The sequence below is a fragment of the Heptranchias perlo genome, chromosome 20 (genome assembly GCF_035084215.1).
Source record: "Heptranchias perlo isolate sHepPer1 chromosome 20, sHepPer1.hap1, whole genome shotgun sequence".
In the NCBI taxonomy this organism is placed as follows: domain Eukaryota; kingdom Metazoa; phylum Chordata; class Chondrichthyes; order Hexanchiformes; family Hexanchidae; genus Heptranchias; species Heptranchias perlo.
Window position 1 is genome coordinate 35,505,116 of NC_090344.1, and position 13,321 is coordinate 35,518,436.

Genomic DNA, 13,321 nt, shown 5'->3' on the forward strand with positions numbered 1-13,321 from the left:
CTACAGATTCTCACTGCGCTCCTACAGATTCTCACTGCGCTCCTACAGATTCTCTCTGCCCTCCCGCAGATTCTCACTGCCATCCTATAGAATATCACTGCCGTTTCACAGAGTCTTAATGCCCTCCGACAGATTCTCACTGCCCACACGCAGATTCTCACTGCCTCCCCTGCAGATTCTCACTGCCCTCCCGCAGATTCTCACTGCCCTCCCGCAGATTCTCACTGCCCTCCTGCAGATTCTCACTGCCTCCCCTGCAGATTCTCACTGCCCTCTCGCAGATTCTCACTGCCCTCCCGCAGATTCTCACTGCCCTCCGACAGATTCTCACTGCCCACACGCAGATTCTCACTGCCTCCCCTGCAGATTCTCACTGCCCTCTCGCAGATTCTCACAGCCCTCCCGCAGATTCTCACTGCCCTCCGACAGATTCTCACTGCCCACACGCAGATTCTCACTGCCTCCCCTGCAGATTCTCACTGCCCTCTCGCAGATTCTCACTGCCCTCCCGCAGATTCTCACTGCCCTCCCGCAGATTCTCACTGCCCTCCTGCAGATTCTCACTGCCTCCCCTGCAGATTCTCACTGCCCTCTCGCAGATTCTCACTGCCCTCCTGCAGATTCTCACTGCCTCCCCTGCAGATTCTCACTGCCCTCTCGCAGATTCTCACTGCCCTCCCGCAGATTCTCACTGCCCTCCGACAGATTCTCACTGCCCACACGCAGATTCTCACTGCCTCCCCTGCAGATTCTCACTGCCCTCTCGCAGATTCTCACTGCCCTCTCGCAGATTCTCACAGCCCTCCCGCAGATTCTCACTGCCCTCCCGCAGATTCTCAATGCCCTCCGACAGATTCTCAATGCCCTCCGACAGATTCTCACTGCCCTCCCGCAGATTCTCACTGCCCTCCTGCAGATTCTCACTGCTCTGCTCCAGATACTCACTGTCCTCCGACAGATTCTCACTGCTCTGCTCCAGATACTCACTGTCCTCCGACAGATTCTCACTGCCCTCCCGCAGATTCTCACTGCCCTCCTGCAGATTCTCACTGCTCTTCTCCAGATACTCACTGTCCTCCGACAGATTCTCACTGCCCTCCCGCAGATTCTCACTGCCCTCTACAGATTCTCACTGCCCTCTACAGATTCTCACTGCCCTCTACAGATTCTCACTGCCACTCCTGCAGATTCTCACTGTCGTCCTACAGATTCTCACTGCCCTCCGACAGATTCTCACTGCCCCCCCGCAGATTCTCACTGCCTCCCCTGCAGATTCTCACTGCCCTCTCGCAGATTCTCACAGCCCTCCGACAGATTCTCACTGCCCTCCCGCAGATTCTCACTGCCCTCTACAGATTCTCACTGCCCTCTACAGATTCTCACTGCCCTCTACAGATTCTCACTGCCCTCTACAGATTCTCACTGCCCTCTACAGATTCTCACTGCCACTCCTGCAGATTCTCACTGTCGTCCTACAGATTCTCACTGCCCTCCGACAGATTCTCACTGCCCCCCCGCAGATTCTCACTGCCTCCCCTGCAGATTCTCACTGCCCTCTCGCAGATTCTCACAGCCCTCCCGCAGATTCTCACTGCCCTCCCGCAGATTCTCACTGCCCTCCTGCAGATTCTCACTGCCTCCCCTGCAGATTCTCACTGCCCTCTCGCAGATTCTCACTGCCCCCCTGCAGATTCTCACTGCCTCCCCTGCAGATTCTCACTGCCCTCTCGCAGATTCTCACTGCCCTCCTGCAGATTCTCACTGCTCTGCTCCAGATACTCACTGTCCTCCGACAGATTCTCACTGCTCTGCTCCAGATTCTCACTGCCCTCCCGCAGATTCTCACTGCCCTCCCGCAGATTCTCACTGCCCTCCTGCAGATTCTCACTGCTCTTCTCCAGATACTCACTGTCCTCCGACAGATTCTCACTGCCCTCCCGCAGATTCTCACTGCCCTCTACAGATTCTCACTGCCCTCTACAGATTCTCACTGCCCTCTACAGATTCTCACTGCCACTCCTGCAGATTCTCACTGTCGTCCTACAGATTCTCACTGCCCTCCGACAGATTCTCACTGCCCCCCCGCAGATTCTCACTGCCTCCCCTGCAGATTCTCACTGCCCTCTCGCAGATTCTCACAGCCCTCCCGCAGATTCTCACTGCCCTCCCGCAGATTCTCACTGCCCTCCTGCAGATTCTCACTGCCTCCCCTGCAGATTCTCACTGCCCTCTCGCAGATTCTCACTGCCCCCCTGCAGATTCTCACTGCCTCCCCTGCAGATTCTCACTGCCCTCTCGCAGATTCTCACTGCCCTCCTGCAGATTCTCACTGCTCTGCTCCAGATACTCACTGTCCTCCGACAGATTCTCACTGCTCTGCTCCAGATTCTCACTGCCCTCCCGCAGATTCTCACTGCCCTCCCGCAGATTCTCACTGCCCTCCTGCAGATTCTCACTGCTCTTCTCCAGATACTCACTGTCCTCCGACAGATTCTCACTGCCCTCCCGCAGATTCTCACTGCCCTCTACAGATTCTCACTGCCCTCTACAGATTCTCACTGCCCTCTACAGATTCTCACTGCCACTCCTGCAGATTCTCACTGTCGTCCTACAGATTCTCACTGCCCTCCGACAGATTCTCACTGCCCCCCCGCAGATTCTCACTGCCTCCCCTGCAGATTCTCACTGCCCTCTCGCAGATTCTCACAGCCCTCCCGCAGATTCTCACTGCCCACCCACAGATTCTCACTGCCCACCGACAGATTCTCACTGCCCTCCTACAGGTTCTCACTGCCCACCCGCAGATTCTCACTGCCCTCCCGCAGATTCTCACTGCCCGCCGACAGATTCTCACTGCCCTCCCGCAGATTCTCACTGCCCTCCCGCAGATTCTCACTGCCCTCCCGCAGATTCTCACTGTCCTCCGACAGATTCTCACTGCCCTCTACAGATTCTCACTGCCCTCTACAGATTCTCACTGCCCTCTTGCAGATTCTCACTGCCACTCCTGCAGATTCTCACTGTCGTCCTACAGATTCTCACTGCCCTCCGACAGATTCTCACTGCCCGCCCGCAGATTCTCACTGCCTCCCCTGCAGATTCTCACTGCCCTCTCGCAGATTCTCACAGCCCTCCCGCAGATTCTCACTGCCCTCCCGCAGATTCTCACTGCCCACCCGCAGATTCTCACTGCCCTCCCGCAGATTCTCACTGCCCTCCCGCAGATTCTCACTGCCCTCCCGCAGATTCTCACTGCCCTCCCGCAGATTCTCACTGCCCACCCGCAGATTCTCACTGCCCTCCCGCAGATTCTCACTGCCCTCCCGCAGATTCTCACTGCCCACCCGCAGATTCTCACTGCCCTCCCGCAGATTCTCACTGCCCTCCCGCAGATTCTCACTGCCCTCCCGCAGATTCTCACTGCCCTCCCGCAGATTCTCCCTCCATCTTCCCTTCTGTTTTCCGTTCGATCCAAGTCGCATCTTTGCGGACTGCCAATCCCACGTAAAGCTGCACGGTAAACATTTCCGATGTCCTCCGCGAACCTTCCGGTGCCCTTTCAGCTTCTTCAGTGATGGAAGTAGCGGGGCCGGGATATCCAAACCCCGATCAGGAAACTAACTGACAGGTTGTTTGTTTCATTCTGCAGGTCGAGACTGGCAGACTTCCTGTCAAACTGCCAACCCTCCACGCAATCAGTGAGTGGCTGTTTCCGAGAGAACTATGCGGCTTGCTTGCTGTCCTTCTCGGGGCTCATCGGTGAGTAATGACTCTGAGATTCGGAGAGCCCCAGTGGCAGTGGGAAATGAACAGACTCTTTGTTACCCGACTGGATGATTCTTGACTCTCAGTCAAATGGCCTTTCCCCCCCATCTCCAATATTTTTATAACTAATAAGTGAAAGTGTTCAAAGCAAACGAAAAATAAAAACACAGTTTTTTTTTCAACTGCCCCTGTGATTTTTCTCCTGGGTTTTGCTCGCAGCAGTGACCTGGAGATTAATCTTTAATTCCTGGAGACTCCAGGGCAATCTTGGAGGGCTGGCAACCCTACAGAGAATTGAGCACAATATCTAGGCTGACACTTCCAGTGCAGCACTGTGGGAGTGCCGCACTGTGGGAGGAGCCGGCTTTCAAATGAGATGTTAACCCGAGGCCCTGTCTGCCTGCTTAGGTGGATATAAAAGATTCCGTGGCACCATCTGAAGAAGAGCAGGCCCTGGTGTCCTGGTCAAAATCCATCCCTCACCCACCACCACCAATTAACTGGACATTCATCTCATTTGCCAATTATGGGATCTTACTTTGGACAAAATGGCTGCCAAATTTGCATGCATAATAATCGCGACTGCACGTCAAAAGTAACTCATTGGCTGTAAAGCACTTTGGGACTTCCTGAAACCCTAATAAGGTGCTATAGAAATACAAGTTCTTTCTTCTCTTTCGATCTTGTAATTTTCCACTTTTAAACGAAAATTGTTATTGAAAAATCTCATGATTACATTCGCTGCTGCCATTTTTCCGCCTGCTTTTATAGTGGGGGTGGGTTAACCCATTTAAAGTAGGGTAATGTATTCTGAGCTCCTGCATGAGTCATCTGCTCATAACACAGAGTGCTTTCTAGTTAATTTTCACTCGTGTAAACCAGTCGGGCAGTTAAGTCGCAGTGGTAACACATGACTTTTCCCCTCTCGTGACTGAAAATTAGAAGAGTGTATATTTGGTTCACAGTGCAAGATATAAGATGGACCCAGCTATGCAGAGACGCCAATTGGAGGCCTGGTGCTCCCCACACTGAAGGAAAGAGAATTATTGGTGTCAGCTGTGGGTCAGTGGGTAGCACTCTTGCCCTTTGAGTCATGAAGGTTGTGAGTTTAAGTCTCACTCCAGAGACTAGGAGCACGTAACTGCAGCCTGACACTCCCAGTACGGTACTGAGGGAGCGCTGCACTGTCAGAGGTGCAGTCTTTCAGATGTGATGTTAAACCAAGACCCCGTCTGCCCTCTCAGGTGGATGTGAAAGATCCCCTGGCACTATTTCGAAGAAGAGTGGGAGGAATTCTCCCCTGTGTCCTGGCCAATAATTATCTCTCAATTAACATTGCTAAAACCAGATTATCTGGTCATCATTTAATTGCTGTTTGTGTGGGAGCTTGATGTGCACAAATTGGCTGCCACGTTTCCTGCAAAACAACAGTGACTGCACTTCAGAAGTACTTCATTGGCTTTGAGACATCCTGAGGTCGTGAAAGGTGCCACATAAATGCAAGTTCTTTCTTTTCGACCAGTCCCCTCCCAGCAGCCAGTTTCAGAGCAGTGTTCAGGGAAGCCTGGTCTGAGACCGTGGTTAATGCCTGACATTAGAGACAGGAAAAAAAAACAGAAGGGGCGAGAAAGTGAAACAACTTAAATAGAAGATGCCACCCGAGAATAAAAATGCATTCAGTCAGTTTTTTTTTCTGCGTGTTGCTGATCCTCTCCTCTTGTCTCTGACGGCATGCAGTTCCACGGGCGTGAGCGGCCCACCAGTGCCTCGCCCCAGTGCTGTTCTTCACGTCAGTTATTTGACCACGAGGAGGGGGGGGCGGGTGGTGGTGGGTCTGATCCTGTGCTGATGTGAAGTTTCCGGCTGTGGGGCTGATAAGATAGCGATCAGGAGCGGGAACCCCGGTTGATTTCTTTTTTCCCTCCCCCCCACCCCCCTCTCCGACTCCGCCTCAGGGGCTCTGAGGCCATTTGTGAGCAGGCTCACGGCCGTCCCGACTGAGGCGAGACAGAGACCAGGATCTCCATTTCCTCCTGTCTCGTCTTTGACAACTAATCCATGGGGGAGCCGGTTGTATAAGGCTTTTAAAAATAACTCTCCCTGTCGGATTGATTCTGAAAGGCAAAATAAACTGAAAATTGCAACCTTTATAAAATTTTTAAAATTGACGTTCCTAACTTAGAAAGTCTACTGTATATATATATATATCGGCTTGGACTTGCTGCCTGCAGGATGTGGTCTATTTCTCCAGTTTAGGGCTGCACTGCCATTTGTCTTTTTATTAGCAATCAATAAAGCTCAGCATCTTGTGTGACGCTCTGTGAATAAAGAACACTTGAAGAGCCCGGTTCACCAAAAGGGCTTTAAACGGAATTATTTTACAAATTCAGGCAAATAATAAGCTGAGCAGAAAACTTCAAAGGCGTCTCTACTTCTGCCGGGCGAGAGGTGCACTGAGTGCATTCCAGCAACGTGGATGAAAGCTTCGATTTCATCCGCGGGAAGGAGTTCTCAAGCAAATTGCTTGAGCGAGAAATTGCTCCTTTGAAGGTGGCAGCCTTCCGTTTAATCCAGGAATACGCCCGCGGAATTAAATTCCTCTTCTAAAAAGCAAGTTATTCTTCGACTCAGCCCCCTCGGGTTCGTGCTGATCTTTCTCAAATTCTGCCGGCCGTACGTTTCCCGTTGAGATATTTCGTCGAAAAAAATATAAAAATCTTAAGGCGGCTTGATTTTCATTTCTGTCACGGGCTGATCGAATCCACGGGCTGAGGCACAGTCGTGATGTTTAGATGCCAGTCCTGGCCTGTCAGTGCTGAGGTATTCCCTGTGTATATATAAAAGTCCCTGGGGGGGGGCAGAACGCTCTGCGTCCGATTCTCGGGCATAAAACGGCCGCAAAAAAACGATCAATTTCGGGGTGCCGTGTCCCATGCCGGATTCACCCCGGAAGTGTGCCCAACACAGAATTGGAACGAGCAGTGTTTAGGCGTCCCAGGCGGCCGACTGACACAGGCGTTAGGCCTCTTGCGTATGCTAATCAGGGCTATAAAACCTGCTGCCGGCCTCCACTCCTTCCCCCCCCATCCCGTTCATCTCCACCCCCCCACCACCCCATCCCCCCACCCCATCAGTGGCCTCAACCAACACCTGAAAAAACGGATTATCTGGTCATTTATCTCATTGCCCTTTGTGGGATCTTGCTGTGCGTTAATTGGCTGCTGCATTTCCCTGCATTACATCCAAAATTGGTGAAAAACTAGTGCAAACTGACTAGTTTTTCCGGGTTTCCAGCGGCCTAACCAGTTGCCGGCCTATGCTGGCTGCTCTCTCGTTCGCCGCCACCCCTCCCCATCCCAGGACCTGCCTGCAGTTGGCCCACGCACCTCCCTCCCATTCACCACCCTCCCCCCCGCCATCCCAGGACCCTTCAGCTGCCGACATACACTCACTGCCCTCCCGTTCACCACGCCCCCCCATCCCAGGACCTACCTGCTGCCGGCCTACACTCACTGCCCTCCCGTTCATCTCCTCCCCCCATCCCAGGACCTACCTGCTGCCGGCCTACACTCACTGCCCTCCCGTTCATCTCCTCCCCCCATCCCAGGACCTACCTGCTGCCGGCCTACACTCACTGCCCTCCCGTTCACCTCCTCCCCCCATCCCAGGACCTACCTGAGGGCTGTTGCCAGCCTGCACACCGGCCTCCCGTTCATCTCCACCCCCCCACCACCCCATCCCCCCACCCCATCGGTGGCCTCAACCAACACCTGAAAAAACGGATTATCTGGTCATTTATCTCATTGCCCTTTGTGGGATCTTGCTGTGCGTCAATTGGCTGCTGCATTTCCCTACCTTACAACAGTGACGACACTTCAAACATAATTAGTTGGCTGTGAAGGGCTTGTGACGTCCTGAGGGTGTGAAAGACGCGATATAAATGCAAGTCCTCCAGATAAATCAGTTCGGTTTGTTTTCATTCTGCCTCTTTCCTTCCCCCCCCGCAGGAACTGACATGACCCCAAACTACATTGACACGACCGATATTGTGGTAGCACCGTGGTGCACGTGTAGTGGCAGTGGGAACCAGAAGGAAGAATGCGACAAGTTTCTGAACTATTTCAAAGAGAACATCTGCCTCAGTAAGCAGTTGGGCGTGGGGCTCCCGTATTGTGCTTTGCTTGTCAAGCTCTCTGAAAGGAGTATTTTCAGCTCCAATCCCCACAAGTCCCTGAGGCTCAGGTTTACTTAATATATGAAAAGCTGCCAGTGGCAGCGCCTTAGGCATTCATGTCTTCTTCCCATGGCAACTCATAAATAGCAAGGAAAAAACGTAAGCACAATTTTACCTCAGTGGATGGGGGCAGTGTCAGAGCAATCTTTGATAATTGTTCAAATGCTTAGTGATTTGCACAACGCAGTTCCAAGTCTCCGATGGTGTCCTGTGAGCAGCCTATGAAGAGGTTGGTACTGTATCTAACTGTACGCTGTACCAGTTTGCACGTGTGGCTTGCTGGAAACACATATCGGGAACTGGGCAGGGAGGTCACGATTTGGCGCCCAGTTTCAGAACATTAATTGTGCCCGTGCCCTCTCGCTTGCGGAGGACTCTTAATGGAGGGCTGCAGCCAAGCTTCAACTGTCTAAGTTTCCACTGAACCCCAATTCCCCTATAGCTGCCCCTGACTGGAAAAGTTACATAGAAACAGAAACAGGCCATTTGGCCCAACTGGTCTATGCCAGTGTTTATGCTCCACACGAGCCTCCTCCCACCCCTCTTCATCCGACACTATCACCATATCCTTCTATTCCTTTCTCCCTCATGTGTTTATCTGGCTTCCCCTAAATGCATCTATGCTATTCGCCTCAACCATTCCAAACGGTAACGAGTTCCACATTCCAACCACTATATCGTAAAAAGTCCCCCTCCAATATGAATAGTATTTTTTTCCCAGCTCAGTAAATACTTTAGATAGACAAACATCTTTAAATGAGGAACGTTGTGTATCGGTATATGTAAAACCAGACTAACCTTTATAAATGTACAATAATACAGGCTCAGGGGAATGCAGCCTTATTAGGAGCACAGTTAATCGTTCCACTGGGAAGTCTATCCAGTGAGTTAACTCTGTCGCTCAAGCCGAGTTCCAACAATTCCAACTCAGTGAACACATTTCTGTTGCGAAGCAGAGGAAAAGGACTGTGGACAGGTGTCTGTCTGTTGCTATGGAGACACGAGTACTGGTGAGCAGGCCTGGGGGGAGATCTGCACAGCACATTGCTTAACCTCCAGGGGATCTTTTAAATTTGAAAACTGTGGAATATTCTGCCCAGTGTCCTCGTCAATAAGGAGCATTTCTATGGCCTTAATGTCCTTTCTATAATTGGCCATCCAAGACCACACAAAGCACACCAACTGTGTCCCAACCATTGTGTTGTAGAAATCTATCACTGCTTCTTTACTCTTGTACTCTATGCTCCTATATATAAAACCCAACAGAGGAGACAAGACTAAGAAGTTTGAAAAGAAGTCCAAAAACAATCAAAGCATTTGCATCTTGCACCCTCCGTAAACCTGAGCTCATCCAAAACTCTGCTGCTCATACCCTAACTCGCACCAAGTCCCGTTCACCCATCACCCGCTGTGTTCACAGACCAACATTGGCTCCCAGTCCAGCAACGCCTCGAATTTAAAATTCTCAACCTTGTGTACAAATCCCTCCGTGGCCTCGCCCCTTCCTATCTCTGTAACCTCCTCCAGCCTTACAACCCTCCGAGATCTCTGCGCTCCTCCAATTCTTGCCTCTTGCGCATCCCCCGATTTTAATCGCTCCGCCATTGGCGGCCATGTCTTCAGCTGCCGGGGCCCGAAGCTCTGGAATTCCCTCCCTAAACCTTTCAGCCTCTCTCTCCTCCTTTAATTCGCTCCTTAAAACCTACCTCTTTGTCCAAGCTTTTGGTCACCTGTGCTAACATCTCCTTATGTGGTTTGGTGTCAAATTTCATCTGATAATGTTCCTGTGAAGCGCCTTGGGACATTTTACTCCATTAAAGGCGCTGTGTAAATGCAAGCTGTTGTTGCAGATGCGAAAAAAAAGTTCTTTCATCAGATAACATGCAGCAGGTGTAATTCAGTACACTTCTTTCACATTTATGTTTATGAGCTGAATTCACAAAAAGAACGTGGTGACCTCTTTCATGACAGTTGTTCTTAAATGTGTTTTTTTGAAGGAAATGCAATGCAAGCTTTCGGGAACGGGACCGATGTGAACATGTGGAAGACAAGCCTGCCCACTCTGGCCACCTCACTGCTGAAGACAGAGAAGACAGTTGAGAGTGCCCAGCCTTCCGACCACATTAAGGAGATCACCACTGCAGACGACGCTAACATTCTCTCTGTCTGTTCTGACCTGCAGGTACAAACCCTTCTGCCCAAATATGGAACCAACATGTCGTAGCGTCCTCTGATGGCCCAGGTAGTAAAGGCAGGGCAGTAAGTGTGCCACACAGGCCAGGTCTGTGTTGATCCGAGCAGGAAGGCATTAGTTGTAGTTGCTCCAAAATACCCTGGACTGCGAAGGATAAAATCATCCAGCGTTTCGGCTCCTAAACTATCCTGTGTTGAAAGTGCACGCTGGTGGACGTTATGTTTTGTTTTATTCATTCTCGGGATGCGGGCGTCACTGACAAGACTGGCATTTATTGCCCATCCCTAGTTGCCCCTTGAGAAGGTGGTGGTGGGCCTTCTTCTTGGACCGCTGCAGTCCGTCTGGTGATGGTGCTTCCACAGTGCTGTTAGGTAGGGAGTTCCAGGATTTTGACCCAGCTATGTGAGAACAGGATTCATAGAATCATAGAATGATACAGTGCAGAAGGAGGCCACTCGGCCCATTGTGCTGGCTCTTTGAAAGAGCTATCCAATTAGTCCCAACCAATACCCTGCCCTTACCCCATACCCCTGCAAATTTTTCCCCTTCAAGTATTTATCCAATTTCCCCTTTTGAAAGTTATTATTGGATCTGCTTCCACCTTGGTGGAATTAGACTGGATTCAGCTGGTGTGCCTTTCATGGTCGAATGCCTGCCTACATCCACCGTGCAACATCGCACTTAAGAATGGGCTTTTGGTCGAGGCACTAAAGGACAGCCAATGGCTGTTAATCTCTATCCCAGCAGGGGTCTGTGCTTTGAGGATGGGGAAGAGGAGTAATCTGGAGGGGCAAAGGTGGGTCTGCAGGTGCTGTTGGCTGTGTGCAGGTCAGGTGCTGTACACCTGCAACCGCCACCGACTTCACGAAACCCAGTTAATAGGAACATAGGAACAGGAGTAGGCCATTCAGCCCCTCGTGCCTGCTCCGCCATTTGATAAGATCATGGCTGATCTGTGATCCAACTCCATATACCTGCCTTTGGCCTATATACCTTAATTCCTTTGGTTGCCAAAAAGCTATCTATCTCAGATTTAAATTTAGCAATTGAGCTAGTATCAATTGCCGTTTGCGGAAGAGAGTTCCAAACTTCTACTACCCTTTGTGTGTAGAAATGTTTTCTAATCTCACTCCTGAAAGGTCTGGCTCTAATTTTTAGACTGTGCCCCCTACTCCTAGAATCCCCAACCAGTGGAAATAGTTTCTCTCTATCCACCCTATCCGTTCCCCTTAATATCTTATAAACTTTGATCAGATCACCCCTTAACCTTCGAAACTCTAGAGAATACAACCCCAATTTGAGTAATCTCTGCTCGTAACTTAACCCTTGAAGTCCAGGTATCATTCTAGTAAACCTACGCTGCACTCCCTCCAAGGTCAATATGTCCTTCCGAAGGTGTGATGCCCAGAACTGCTCACAGTACTCCAGGTGCGGTCTAACCAGGGTTTTGTATAGCTGCAGCATAACTTCTGCCCCCTTGTACTCCAGTCCTCTCGATATAAAGGCCAACATTCCATTAGCCTTATTGATTATTTTCTGTACCTGTTCATGACACTTATGTACCTGAACCTCTAAGTCCCTTTGGACATCCACTGTTTTTAACTTTTTACCATTTAGAAAGTACCCTGTTCTATCCTTTTTTGATCCAAAGTGGATGACCTCACATTTGTCTACATTGAATTCCATTTGCCACAGTTTTGCCCATTCACCTAATCTATCAATATCGTTTTGTAATTTTATGTTTTCATCTACACTGCTTACAATGCCACCAATCTTTGTGTCATCGGCAAACTTAGATATGAGCTTTTACATAACCTGCATATAAATCATGGATTTGTTCTTTTAGTCGCTGCAGGCATGGCCATCCTTAAATCACAGAGTTCCCGGTTTTGACTGCAATATTTCCGTGCAGGTTTAAACACTTTCTTGTGTACCTCTCCTACATCCGAGTCAAAGGCCAAACACGGCTCTAAAGTGTTTGGAAACACTGCAACCTGTGCTGCGGTTTTGCTAAACAACAGATATCATGTTCCATCAGTTAATTTATCGATAATTACAATTGCGATACATGATATCTCACTAGATTTTTTGAAAAATGCTTGTGAAGAGTGTGTGGCCGTCACACTCCAGGCATCACACACCAGAGCCTGGAGTTGCCTCCACATTTGCGTCCAATGATATGCGCAACCTGGACGCAAACCAATCTCGTGGTTTAAAAGATCGCGGAATTTTGGGCGTATGTGAGTTACCCGCGTAACTACAATACGCCCAAGTCTCCTCGACCTTTTACGTCCGTTTGATGAACCAAACGAATTTCCGCCCACCAAACTGGCCAGGCCCCGACTCTCAAACGTGATTATCCTTCAATTGCGCTCTCTCGAGGGTCTCTCAACATTGCAACCAGATTTTCAGTCGCTCTTCTGGTCTTCCAATTGCAATTTTTTGAACGTTTCTTTTTAAAAATTATCCTCACTGAGACTTTTTGTGGTAGGGATCATAATTCAGTTAGATTTAGCGTAGTTATGGAAAAGGACAAAGGTAGAACAGGAGTAAAAGTCCTCAATTGGGGAAAGGCCAATTTTACAAAGCTGAGATACAATTTGGCCAAAGTGGACTGGAAACAGCTCCTTGAAGGTAAATCAGTGTCAGAGCAGCGGGAGGCATTCAAGGAGGAGAGAGTGAGGGTTCAGAGCAAATATGTTCCCACAAAGATAAAGGGTGGGACTTCCAAATCAAGAGTCCCCTGGATGTCAAGAAGCATACAGGGTAGGACAAGGCAAAAAAGGGAAGCTTATGTCAAATACAGAGAGCTCAATACTGCAGAAAGCCTCGAGGAATATAGTAAGTACAGAGGTGGAATTGAAGAGGAAATTAGGAAAGCAAAGAGGCGGCATGGAAAAGTACTGGCAAGTAAAATCAAGGAAAACCCAAAGATGTTTTATAGATACATAAAGAGCAAGAGGATAACTAAGGAAAGATTAGGGCCTGTTAGAGACCAGAAAGGTAGCCTGTGTGTGGAGGGGGAAGATGTGGGTATGGTTCTTAATGAATACTTTGCGTCTGTCTTCACAAAAGAGTGTAAGGAGTCGTACAACACCAGGTTATAGGCCAACAGCTTTATTTGAGAT

General features: G+C 49.9%; 1 protein-coding gene across 2 annotated transcripts in view; it reads left to right on the forward strand.

Moving 5' to 3' along the window:
- Nucleotides 1-13,321, forward strand: part of LOC137335696 (GDNF family receptor alpha-2-like) — a 259,802-nt gene that overhangs the window by 228,634 nt on the left and 17,847 nt on the right. For both annotated transcript variants that reach the window (XM_068000997.1, XM_068000998.1), the window contains 3 exons: nt 3,650-3,759; nt 7,773-7,907; nt 9,997-10,181. In XM_068000997.1, the coding sequence (XP_067857098.1) occupies nt 3,650-3,759; nt 7,773-7,907; nt 9,997-10,181 (430 nt within the window). The remainder of the gene's footprint in view (nt 1-3,649; nt 3,760-7,772; nt 7,908-9,996; nt 10,182-13,321) is intronic.